Here is a 12,231-nt window from a genome sequence, read left to right as displayed (position 1 = left end):
AAGAAAGTGAAACGAGATAAAATACTTGGTAAGTACCTCGTTAACGAAGCTGCAGCAACGTGGCGCACCCTGGGGTCTTCATCCCCAAGCAAATAGATGACAATGTTATTGAGCACTCGTTCTTGCAGTTTTAAAAGCTTTGGAAAGAAGGATAATAAAAACAGATATATTAACTAAGTTTTAGGTCAGATATTTTGGAAAGCCAGTGAGGAAGAACTCAACATCACTAGTCCTAAAGTCACGCATACAATCACAACTTTCATGATGTCAATAAATACTTCATGTGAAATAAATCTAGGACAGAATGCATTCCAAGACATTCTCCTCCACTAGGAGAGTGCACTTCCTGGAAGTTAAATCATGGCCTCACAAAAATGAACGGCTTACCCCTGTATAATGATGGGCCCTTCTGTGTAGGTTTTCTGCTTTTGCCTCCAAAAAGCTCACCAACCTAACACAAAAGAACATATTTCACAATGAAACAATTTAGTTACTGAACAAACACCCGCTGATGGCCTGCACGACTGACAGAGCAAGGAAGACGGCCGGTTCCAGCACATTAACCAAGAGCTCTGAGGCAGCCTTGCTTAAAACAGCAGAAAGACTCATGTTTTCCAAACAAGTAGAATTTACACTGCTCTCCTGACTCCGGACTCAGTCAGACACTACTCAGGAAACTATTTTCCTTCAAAATGGATATAAGCAGCTGTTATTTTGAAAGACCCAAGTGCCCTACAGAATCAGCTCAGAGGGGCAGACTGTGGGGAGGGGGCTGAGACTCTGGCGCCTCCCCAAGACCGGAAGGTCCCCGCCCGCCCCGCTCAGGGTCCTGTCTGTGAGGCGTAGGTGAAAGCAACCCCGACTTCATGGAGATGTTGTGAGGATGAGAGAAGGTAACCCACAGAGGTCACCTAGCCCAGCCTGGCACGCAACAAGCACTCTATAAATGGCGGCTTAAAAGCACAATATTCCCGGACAATAAAGGACCATTTCCCGTCTAAAGAAAGCACGGAGAGAAATCATCTGGAAAGGAAACTTACTCTTAGAAAATGAAAACTGCAAGGCATCAGAAGTTATTTTTAACTGCAACACAATACACATCAGCTAAGTTCAGTACAGTGCTAAGTACACTCGTTTAAACAAGCACAAGTGACACAAGCTTCACTGCCTTAGAAGTTCGAGCTCTTTTATTCACACCACCCAGAACACCTAGATGACTAAGACTACTGGAAAACCCCACTCCTCTGCCTGTACGTAAACATTCCAGGAAGGGGGCAAAGTCGAGGAGGAGACGGGCAGCGGCAGCCGTGCAAACCACTCCGATGCTGACACGGGTCACTTGATAAGCGTCACTACTGGCACCAGGGGACCGGGCCTTCAACGCCTGTTCAGACTTGGGAGCGGCTGTGGTTCGCCGACCCAACGAGCCCGACTCACTCACCTGAAGTCGATCTCTGCCACGGTCTCCAGAAGCTCCGTCCTCACCAGCCAGTAGGAGCTGCTCCGCAGGGCCAGCATGTCGGTGAGGAGCTGCAGCCCCCACTCGCTGTAGCTGCTGCTGCAGAGACTCATGACGCAGAGCTGGAAGGCACAGCGGGCGGCAGGTGGGCCTCCGCCGACCCCTCCCACGCCGACCCCTCCCACCGTCCCCGCTCCGTCTTCCTTTAACAGCGACAGGGATGCTGCCCTGTTTCCACATCTCTCAGAAACACTTATCATATACACTCACCTCCATAAACTCGAGTTGCAAAGTAAATGTGTCCCTTCCACAAAACCGTTTTCTTCCCCCCGTCTCTGCCTCTACCCTGGCCTCTCCTCCCGGACACCAGCCTCGCCATCACCGACCACGCGCCACACCGCCACCGCTAAACCCGAGCTCAGCCGCGCGCCCAGCACACGGGACACAGCACCCGAGCCCTTCCTGACGTGACCCTGCCCTTGGCCGCACGAGCGGACAGGACGGGGCTTCCGAGGCTGCACCCTCCCCCGAGCCCTGAGCACACTCGTGGGCAGTTCCACTCACGGCCTGCTGCCTGCCGCCAACCCCCTTCCTTCTGCTCCAGCAAAGACAGACTGACTGAAACTTGGCAAACAACTCGCACTGAGGAACAATTCTGGCCGGGCCAAAGGGACGGTATCCCATAAATCCGACAATTGTAGGGTTTTTGTTTTGATTTTTACTGGTTAACTTGGACTGCTGTTGACTAGCCAGTTGTGATTTATGAACCAGCTGATATAAAGTTTCCTACCACATAAAGGACTGGGGCTCTCCCTCGACACAAAAAACAAAGGGGATTAAATAACCCCTATGCCTCACTTTAACTCTATCCATTCTATGGGACTGAAAGAGGTGTTGTTTTTTTAATTCAACAGGTTTTACACTTAATGTGAGCAAGGTACAGACACCCTTTAGGGAAGGTATACTTCAAACAAATATTCTGAGATTTAAATCAAAGTCTATTAAACCTTAACTGTTGGCAATGTTTTCCTTCTAAGGCTGAGTGGTGGATACACAGATGTTTATTACTGTTTAGAATATCTGGAAATATTTAATGTTAAGCTCCAATTTTAACTGTAACATTGGTAAAACTTCCACTAATCAAAGAAGTGATTTCCACAAATGACTATGCTCACCCTCACAGCTGTACAAGCCAACTTGCAAGTAACAGAAGATTCGTCCTTCAAAGTTTTCTGCAGCAGGGGAATGCAGTCCGCCAGAGAAAATGTATTTCCTGATCGGAAGAGCAAGGAACAAACACCTTCATGTGAACCTGAACATGAGACTGCCATCTGGAAGAGACAGCACTGAAAGCTGAACACTCGACGTTACCTGTCAGGGTTCTGACGGTGCCCATCCAGTCGCCCACGTGGAAGCGGGACCTGCTGAGGATGGAGGAGACAAGGGTCCCACAGAGGATAGCTGTGGCTCCTCTGACCTGTGGGTCCCCATGGTCGATGTAGTTCAAGATGTCTGACACGTACTGCTCCTCTGTGGAGAGAGACGGCCGGCCACTGTACAAGTCCCTACCGTCAACTTTCTAACTCAGGGCAAAGGCTGAATTCTCAGGAAAGAAAAAGAGGGCGAGGCAGTGATCCTAATCTAGAAAAGTCTTGAATATAATAACCATCAGTTGTAAAAACGTTTCGGGGTTTAAAGATTCTATATTCATCCTTCAACACAATAGATTTTCTGGATTATAATTCCAGGTTGTCAGCCAATAATCAAAATTCCAAGGTTTCATCTCAAAAAATTATTAGAGAACCTCAAACTTGTCCATACTTACCTAATATAAATTCAAAAGCATGGGTTGTCCCCTTGCCCAAGGAAAGACAGAGAGCAGGCGGGAGGATGACTTTAGGGGAGCGAGTCTTCCCACCGTTCACCCTATCGTGAGAATACGCCCCAGAACGTGCATGACAGGAGGCTGGCTCGCTGCTGCCCCAGCTGGTCTCGGTGCCCACCGGCTCTGAGTGTGAACACCTGGCCTGGGTGGTGTGGCCCAAAGCCATTTTGATTATATACAATTTGTGCTTTGGGTATAAATCCAATTCATATGCAAATAAGCTCTGCCGTTCCCAGATTTCCATCGCTTTGTTGTGTGTGTTTCAACTAAACGCTGCATCTATAGGGGGTCCAGGAAGCTAAAAACAGGACTGTGTGTTTTATGGAGAACACACCTCAAATGCCGCAAATTAGCTAAGAAAACTTAGTGCTCTAAAACTAAAACAGTCAAGACGGTTTGAAACAGTTTTCAAAATAATGACTGAACGTGAGGAATAAGATACAAACTTTGAACGTACCAGGGTATTCCATGGTGTCAAGCGGTGCTCTGTAAAGTCTGCCGAAGAAAGATTCAGGGTGAAGGGCCACAGCAGCTCCAACACAGCTGAGCGCCAGTGCCTTCACGCTGACCCTGACATCCCTGTCCGGAACCAAGGCTGCAAACAAATACACCTGGGTCACCTTCAGCTTCAAAGCAGCACATATCTAGCTTCCAAATACACAAAACTAGACCCACGAAACCAGCTGCTCCCATCTTCCCCTCCCTCCCGCTCCGGTCAGTGAAAACCAAAACTCGTCCCCAGATTCTACTCTGTCTGCTGCAAACAGGCACGAAGCTGGTTCCCAAGATGACCTCTGAAACCTAAAGTCATTCCCTTCAACTCTGCACCTGCCTTTCTACACTTACCGTGTTTTTCCCCAGTTAGCAAAAATGAAGCGGACAGAAGGCGGACACAATGGACAAGAGGAGCGGAATCTTCATCACTGGACTGGCCAATGTCGCCTTTGATCCGGCAGGGCTGGAACAGAAAAACTGACACTTGTTTGTCTTATTATCACGGAACCCACCCATTGATTCATTAGTTCATCCAACAAATAGTTCCAGAACAGCAGCTGTGCCAGGCGCTTGGGATTCAGAGACGCCTACCTTCACCCACAGGTGCCCAACCTCACGGGCCACGGCAGAGCAGAATCAGACCAGCCAGAGGGAGTCCTGACCCGGGGCCGTGCGGGCTGTGGCAGGGATGAGCCCAACGTGCAGGGAGGGAGCCACACAGGAGGGCAGCTGAGACCTGGCATCCAGGGGAAGCTCCTCGGGCAGAGGAAAGAGCCTGGGGGAGCCCAAAGCCGCGAGGGGTGGGCCTGGTGCGAGGGGGCCCAGGAGGAACAGCCGAGGTCGCTACAGCGACTGAGCATCATGGAGGGACTAAGTACAAAACACTACTTCTTGCCCTCAAGCAATTTAACATTAGCTGGGAATACAGGACACTTACATGGAAAAGGTAAGCAAGAGAGGTAACTTTCAAACAGTTCAATGGACAAGTGAGCAGCAACAAAAAAACCCGAACAACCTGATTCAAAAATGGGCAAAGGGCTTGAACAGGCATTTTCCAAAGAGGGCGCATGAGTGGCCAACAAACCCACGAAAAGACGCTCAACACCACTAATCATCAGGGAGAGTCAAATCAAAGCCACAGTGATACCACTTCACACCCAGTGTGACGGCCACTCTCAAAAAGAGCAGAAAACAGCAAGTGCTGGCGAAGATGTGGAGAAAATGGAACGCTCGTGCACTGTGGGTAGGAACGTAAAATGGTGCAGCTGCTGCAGAAAACAGTACAGTGTTTCCTCAAAAAATTAAAAACGGAACTATCACATGATCCAGCAATTCCACTTCTGACATATACCCTAAAGAAATGAAATCAGGGTCTTGAAGAGGTATCTGTACACTCACTGATAACAGTATTATTTACAACAGACAAAATGTGGAAGTAACCCAAGTGTCCATTAAGAGATGAGGAGAAAGAAAAGCAAAATGTAGTAAACACGTTCTGACACCTGCTACAACACGGATGAACCTTGAGGACATTCTGCTGAGTGAAACAAGCCGGTCACAGAAGGACAAATCCCGCATGGTTCCACGTATATGAGGTCCCTAGAGTCACCAAATCCATAGAGACAGAAAGCAGAATGGTGGGTGAGAGGGGCCGGGGGCCGGGGCAACGGGAGGTTAGTGTCTAATGGGGACAGAGTTCCAGTTTGGGAAGATGGGAAAAGTTCTGTGGACGGATGGTGGTGACGGCTGCACAACAGTGTGAATGCACTTAGTACCACTGAACTGTGCACTTCAAAATGGTTACGACGGTAAATTTTGTCATGAGTATTTTACCACAGTAAATAAACAAACAAACAAATCAATTCAATGGAACAAAACCAAGAATGTTGCAAGGCCATGCATGACCACCAGATGGTGAGGACGCGCTCACACCTGGAGAGGCAGAAAAGCAGAGCAGACCCGGGAAGAGGTCAATACGCGAAGGGGAGACAGCTGAGCAAAAGCTCAGCGACGGGAAAGCCCAGAGCGTGGTGGACAGGCAGCAGCCAGGGCACTGCCGAATGCTCACGGGAGCTCGGGATGCTGAGCAGTCTCGGCCCTAAGTGTCTCACCTTGTTTTCTGGATCTCCTGGCTCAGCAGCTTCATCTCTTGAGACAAATTTATCTATACTGCTGTCGGAGGGCTGCCTGCTGTGGCCCATGCTTTGCAACAAATGTGCTTGTTGAAGGGCTTCAAAATCAGAGAAAGAGAGGTTAAGTGACCAGTTTCCAATTAAAACACAAATACACATATTTACACAAAGTCAATATGAAACCACAGGATTTAGATTAAAAAAAGGATAATAACTTCTCAATTGATCTTCCTCATTTGCTATTTACACCTCAGGAAACAAAGACACCAGGAGATTTCTTCTCAGAAGCTGAGACATAAGAGGTCAGGGTTGAAGACAAGGCCGCTCCGTAGTACATGGCCTGAAGTCAACGTACCGATGGAAGAGTTTCTGAAAGCCTCCGCGTCTTCATCAGGAAGAACCACAGCAGCGTCCTCGTCCTCGTCCTGGGGCTGCCCCACTTGCATCCCTGGGTACTGGCTGTCGGCACCATCTAATACCTAAACAGTTCAAGAGGGGCTGTGAGGGTTCTGGAGTGCGACCACCGAGGGGCAAGCCCTCCAACGTGGAAGGCAAAGGCAAAACCCCACAAATGACACGGACCCCATCTCACACGCCAACACGAAGGTCACTTCTTCAAGTACACGTGGGTGCGTGCGTGCACATTATCAAGAGCTGACTGACCACGCATTACTGCTACATTATAAAAAGCTTTTGTAACTCTAAAAATTCCAAAACAATTCCAATTGATTACAAGAAGAAAAAAAATCCAAACAGAAGTCTTTGTGTTCACAAGCAAATTTTACAGTAAGTCAAAAATGAGGAAAAATCTTTTAGACAAAAGTCTACCAATAGGTTATCCCCTAAACTGTTAGAAATGACCCAACTAAGTTCTGGGCACAATATTTCATATATTTAGCCATATATGTGGGTTATGATTTCATACAGCAAAAAATTTTCACATCCAATTGTAACTGACCTGAAAAACTGAGTGAGGTACCTTCAGTATGCAAGTTAAATTATTACTGGAATAAATTCTGTATCATTTAAAAAATCATCCCAAATCCCTCCAATTAAATTAAAAAGAAACTGAGCTACTTGCTCAAAAACAACCAAGAAAGAAACGATTTCCTCCACTCTCCAGACTGTTTAAAAAAAAGAACCCACACAGGTTAAAATGAGAAGTTTCACCACAATGAAAAACAACATGTTTTGAATATCATACTACACCCCAGGCAGGCTCAAAAGTCATTACATGTATTATTTCCCTTATCCTCATAAGCCTGAACAACGTAAGTACTGTCATCCTCTTCATTTCGTGGATAAGAAAACTGAGGCAAGAAGGGCCGTAACTGTGCTAGGCTACACAGCTAGTAAATGGCCGAGCCAGAATTCTCGTCGTGGTGGGCTCCCTCCAAGACAAGCCCCGCACTGGGCTATCTCATGAGGACAATCCCGACCCCCTACAGTTGGCTTATTTTTCTCTATGGCACTTATCGCTATCTGACTATGTGTTTATTTACCTGTTGATTACTGGCTCATCATCTGCCCCACCCACACAGGCACACACTCTAGAACAGAGGCAGGCAAACTACGTCGGTGTGCCAAACCTGGCCCACCAGCTGTTTTTGTAAATAAAGTTTTATTGGAACACAGTCATGCTCGTTCACTTACATATTTACGGCTGCTCTGGCACTTCAACAGCACAGATGAGTATACAACACAGGTCATATGGTTCACAAAGCCAAAGATATTTATTATCTGGCCCTAAATGGGAAGAGTTTGAGGAGTCCCACTCTAAAATACTAGCTTTGGGCTTCGCTGGTGGCGCAGCGGTTGAGAATCTGCCTGCCAATGCAGGCGACACGGGTTGGAGCCCTGGTCTGGGAAGATCCCACATGCCGCGGAGCAACTAGGCCCGTGAGCCACAACTACTGAGCCTGCGCGTCTGGAGCCTGTGCTCCGCAACAAGAGAGGCCACAACAGTGAGAGGCCTGCGCACCGTGATGAAGAGTGGCCCCCACTTGCCGCAACTAGAGAAAGCCCTCGCACAGAAACGAAGACCCAACACAGCCAAAACTAAATTAATTAATTAATTAATTAAATTAAAAATATATAAATTAGCTTTGTGTGAGCAGTTTTGTATGTTGTGCCCTCTACTTCATCTGCGGCTTGTAGGACAATCCCTGGAACATAACAGATGCTCAGCACATTTGTTCAGCCAATAACTAATAACTAAATAAAGGACATGGAAGCACCTCATAAATCAGAAAGAACTCTGCCAGTGTGAGAAGCATCAAGGGAAGAGGTTTAGTTCCCTGCAGGCTACAGCCCGGCGTGGGTCCCTGGCCCAGCCCTACCACACAACATACAGCTGCTGCAGCACTCCCAGATGGGAGGCTTCCACAACCTCCTGTGGTCATTCAGTCCTACTTCTAGCAAACCTGCCCAGAAATTATCTACTGTGAAAAGGCAAGATGAAAGCTGGTGCAATAAGCAAACAACAGAAACTTCCTCCGCACACTTAACGTGCTACTGAGCCCAGCACTTTCCCAACCATCTCTTCTCCCAGCCTACTGGTTAGCACTCTTCACCCTTTCCTGACTTAAAATCATTTCCCACCGTTCCCGTTATCTGTCCTATCCTCCTCCAGGTCTTCTAGTTAAAAACCCCAACCGTGAGCCCCCTTCTCCAGCCGAGTAAGCGGCAATCCACTCGGCCATCAGGAACCACATCCACGTGACAAGTGGAGAGCTGCCAGTGCTTTAGCTCATGATTTGCAACGCACAGTTTCTGTATTCATTTAAGTAAAATATATATATATGTATTCTTAATAAAATACATTCAATAGTAGCAAAACAACAGTACAAACTGTCTCGATAAAATGGGGCTGTAAAATTTGGTATATACCTGTACCAAACTTTAGACCACTCTTGAGGTGTTTCTCGTCCACTAACTCAGAGATAAGAGGCCCTCAGAGCCATGCTCAAGATGGGATATGTTGTAAAAGGTTTTGAAAAGTCAAAAAGGGTTAAAATAACGCACAGTATTAATGTTATTAATCATCCTGCATTAAGACCACAGGTCTGTTAATAACAGGCTCCTCAAGGACTTTCAAAAGAATGACTTAACCTGTGCCCAACAAGATATTAAGAAACTTCTAATGCACTTGTGACCTCCACGTTCGGCACAAAAGACACTGGGCTGTTTCCTTCAGTGAAGGACTCAGGTGGGGCCGAGCTGCCTGTTAAGGATCTGAGCTGGTGACCTCTACACTGTTATCAGTGGGTCAGATGAATGGAGTGAACCAGCAGGAGGGTCCAGGTCTGGGCCTCCAGGGAAGGCCCCTCTGAAGAAACCGGGCTGCCCCCTCCAACCACTCACAATTTCAGAACTGTCGGAAGGGGTCACGGCTGAATCGGGCCCCTCGGTGGTGGTCTGGGAGCTGTCACTGATGGGAGAGGAGGCCTGGGTCCCATCGTTCAGGTCCATGGCAGGGTCAGACGGGACGGCGCTTATCTGGCTGGAGCTGTGGCTCAAGATGTCCTCCTCGTCCCCGTCAGTGGCAGCACTCGTCAAGTCACAGCCGGTCAGATCCACCGAGTCCGTCTGAAGCGTGTGCTGTGGCCGGGGCTGCTCAGTGATGATGTCGTGACCCCCAGAGCCGGCAGCTGAGCCAGGAGTGGAGACCCCAGAAGAGGCAGCCAGCTCACCACCAGGCTCACCCTTGGCTGAGGCTGAAGACAAAAAGAAACACTCGCTCTTCACAGGGCCAGGAAAGGCATCCAGCATGGGGCCAGAGGTTTGCAAGACACCCCAAAGCTCACGAGCAGCAAATGTTCCAACCGCAAGAGCCCCGAAATACAGTGGAAACATGAACTACTCAATTTCAAAAGCAAGGCAACAGTGCATCCTTCAAACATGTTTACTGTATTGTTTACTTACCTTTTACTATATTACAGTATTGATAAAATACGGATCACAAGTAGATATTTTTTAAGTGCTGTGAATATTCTCAAACGGCATTTCAGTGCAAAACCTGAACCCTGCCCAGCAACATTACCACCTCCAGTTCTTAAGCAACTGGTCCAGCCTGAGCGTGGAGCAGAGACAAGACTTAGGCGATTCCTAGGCAGCCTGGTCAGGGGCACAGGCTGGGTGGTCACAAATGCCTGGAGCAGGGCTTCCCTGGTGGTGCAGTGGTTGAGAGTCCGCCTGCCGATGCAGGGGACAGGGTTCGAGCCCTGATCCGGGAAGATCCCACATGCCACATAGCAACTAAGTCCGTGCGCCACAACTACTGAGCCTGCGCTCTAGAGCCCAAGAGCCAACACTACTGAAGCCAGCGTGCCTAGAGCCCGTGCTCCACAACAAGACAAGCCACTGCAATGAGAAGCCCGCGCACAGCAACTAAGAGTAGCCCCCGCTCGCCACAACTAGAGAAAGCCCACGCACAGCAACAAAGACCCAACGCAGCCAAAAATAAATAAATTTATTTAAAAAAGCAAAAAACAAAAAAAAACCAAATGCCCAGAGCTCTAAGCAAGCAGTGCTCTTGGAGGTGGGCTTTCCTTCTTCCCAGACCCTGTTCAAGAACTCTAAGCCAGTCCTACTCTCCGGGAGCGTAAAGTTTCACATTTTCCTAGTTTAGTTTTTAAATTCCCATTTAAAAAACAAACAAACAAACAAACAAAACAAAACACCATTATGGGGACTTCCCCGGTAGCACAGTGGTTAAGACTCTGCGCTCCCAGTGCAGGGGGCTTGGGTTCGATCCCTGATCAGGGAAATAGATCCCACATGCATGCCTCAACTAAGAGTTCATATGCCACAACTAAGGAGCTGGCAAGCTGCCACTAAGGAGCCCACCTGCTGCAACTAAGACCCGGTGCAACCAAATAAATAAATAAGTAAAATTATTTATTTATAAATAAATAAATAAATAAATAAATAAATACACTACCACTACATAAAAATCTACACCAAGCTGTTAGCAGTGTCACTCCTGTAGGCCAGTGGGTCAATGAGCACTTGGGCTTTATAATGTTGTGTATAGCTGTAATTTTTTTGTTGTTTTAACTTTATTTTTGTAAGTTAAAAAACCGATTTCTATTTTGTAGACTAAATCAATAAATAAGTAATCACCACTGAAATTATTCAGATTTTCCTTCCCCAGTATTTCAGCCTCATTTTCAGTTATCTAAAAATATTATTTTGTACAGGGTTATACAACCCAAACCACTCTCATTTAATCCAATTATTAGTTTCTTACTAAATACTCATCTTTCACAAGATGAATAAAGAGCTTAGATAACTATTTGTAAACAAATGTAAATTTCTTTCAAGTTAAATTATCCTCAGACAATTTTTTTAATTGAGGTATAGTTGATTTACAATGTTTCAGGTGTACAGCAGTGATTCAGCTACATGCATGCATATATATATATATATATATATATTTTTTTTTTTTTTTACAGATTCTTTTCCATTATAGGTTATTACAAGACATTGAATATAGTTCCCTGTGCTATACAGTAGGTCCTTGTTTATCTATTTTATATATAATAGTGTGTATATCTGTTAAACCCAAATTCCCCATTTATCCCTCTCCTGCTCTTTCCCCTCTGGTCACCATAAGTTTGTTTTCTTTGTGAATCTATTTCTGTTTTGTAAATGAGTTCATTTGTATCATCTTTTTAAGACTCCACATATAAGTGCTAACATACGATACTTGTCTTTCTCCGTCTGACTTACTTCACTTAGTATGATAATCTCTAGGTCCATCCATGTTGCTGCAAATGTCATTATTTCATTCTTTTTTATGGCTGAATGGTATTCCATCGTATATATGTACCACATCTTCTTTAAGCATTTCTCTGTCGACGGGCATTTAGATTGTTTCCACGTTTTGGTTATTGTAAGTAGTGCTGCAGTGAACATATGGGTGCATGTATCCTTTCAAACCATGCTTTTCTCTGGATATATGCCCAGGAGTGAGATTGCTGGATCATATGGTAGCTCTATTTTCAGTTTTTTAAGGAACTTCCACACTTCCACTTCTCCGTAGTGGCTGGACCAATTTACATTCCCACCCACTGTGTAGGAGGGATCTCTTTTCTCCACACCCTCTCCAGCATTTATTATTTGTAGACTTTTTGATGATGGCCATTCTGACTGGTGTGAGGTGGTACCTCATTGTAGTTTTGATTTGCATTTCTCTAATAATTAGTGATAATGAATATCTTTTCATGTACCTGTTGGCTATCTCTATGTCTTCTTTG

General features: G+C 46.3%; 1 protein-coding gene across 3 annotated transcripts in view; it reads right to left on the bottom strand.

Annotated features, from left to right (window-relative positions):
• The window catches only part of HTT (huntingtin), a 136,798-nt gene that overhangs the window by 80,103 nt on the left and 44,464 nt on the right, over positions 1–12,231 (bottom strand). For all 3 annotated transcript variants that reach the window (XM_082838801.1, XM_082838802.1, XM_082838803.1), the window contains 10 exons: positions 9,335–9,687; positions 6,327–6,450; positions 5,951–6,069; positions 4,191–4,302; positions 3,802–3,939; positions 2,831–2,989; positions 2,635–2,732; positions 1,442–1,581; positions 388–451; positions 37–137 (listed from right to left, as the gene is read on the bottom strand). In XM_082838801.1, the coding sequence (XP_082694927.1) occupies positions 37–137; positions 388–451; positions 1,442–1,581; positions 2,635–2,732; positions 2,831–2,989; positions 3,802–3,939; positions 4,191–4,302; positions 5,951–6,069; positions 6,327–6,450; positions 9,335–9,687 (1,408 nt within the window). The remainder of the gene's footprint in view (positions 1–36; positions 138–387; positions 452–1,441; positions 1,582–2,634; positions 2,733–2,830; positions 2,990–3,801; positions 3,940–4,190; positions 4,303–5,950; positions 6,070–6,326; positions 6,451–9,334; positions 9,688–12,231) is intronic.

The sequence above is a fragment of the Leucopleurus acutus genome (genome assembly GCF_964270905.1).
Source record: "Leucopleurus acutus genome assembly, chromosome: 4".
Lineage (NCBI taxonomy): Eukaryota > Metazoa > Chordata > Mammalia > Artiodactyla > Delphinidae > Leucopleurus > Leucopleurus acutus.
This window is presented reverse-complemented; position numbering and strand designations above follow the sequence as displayed.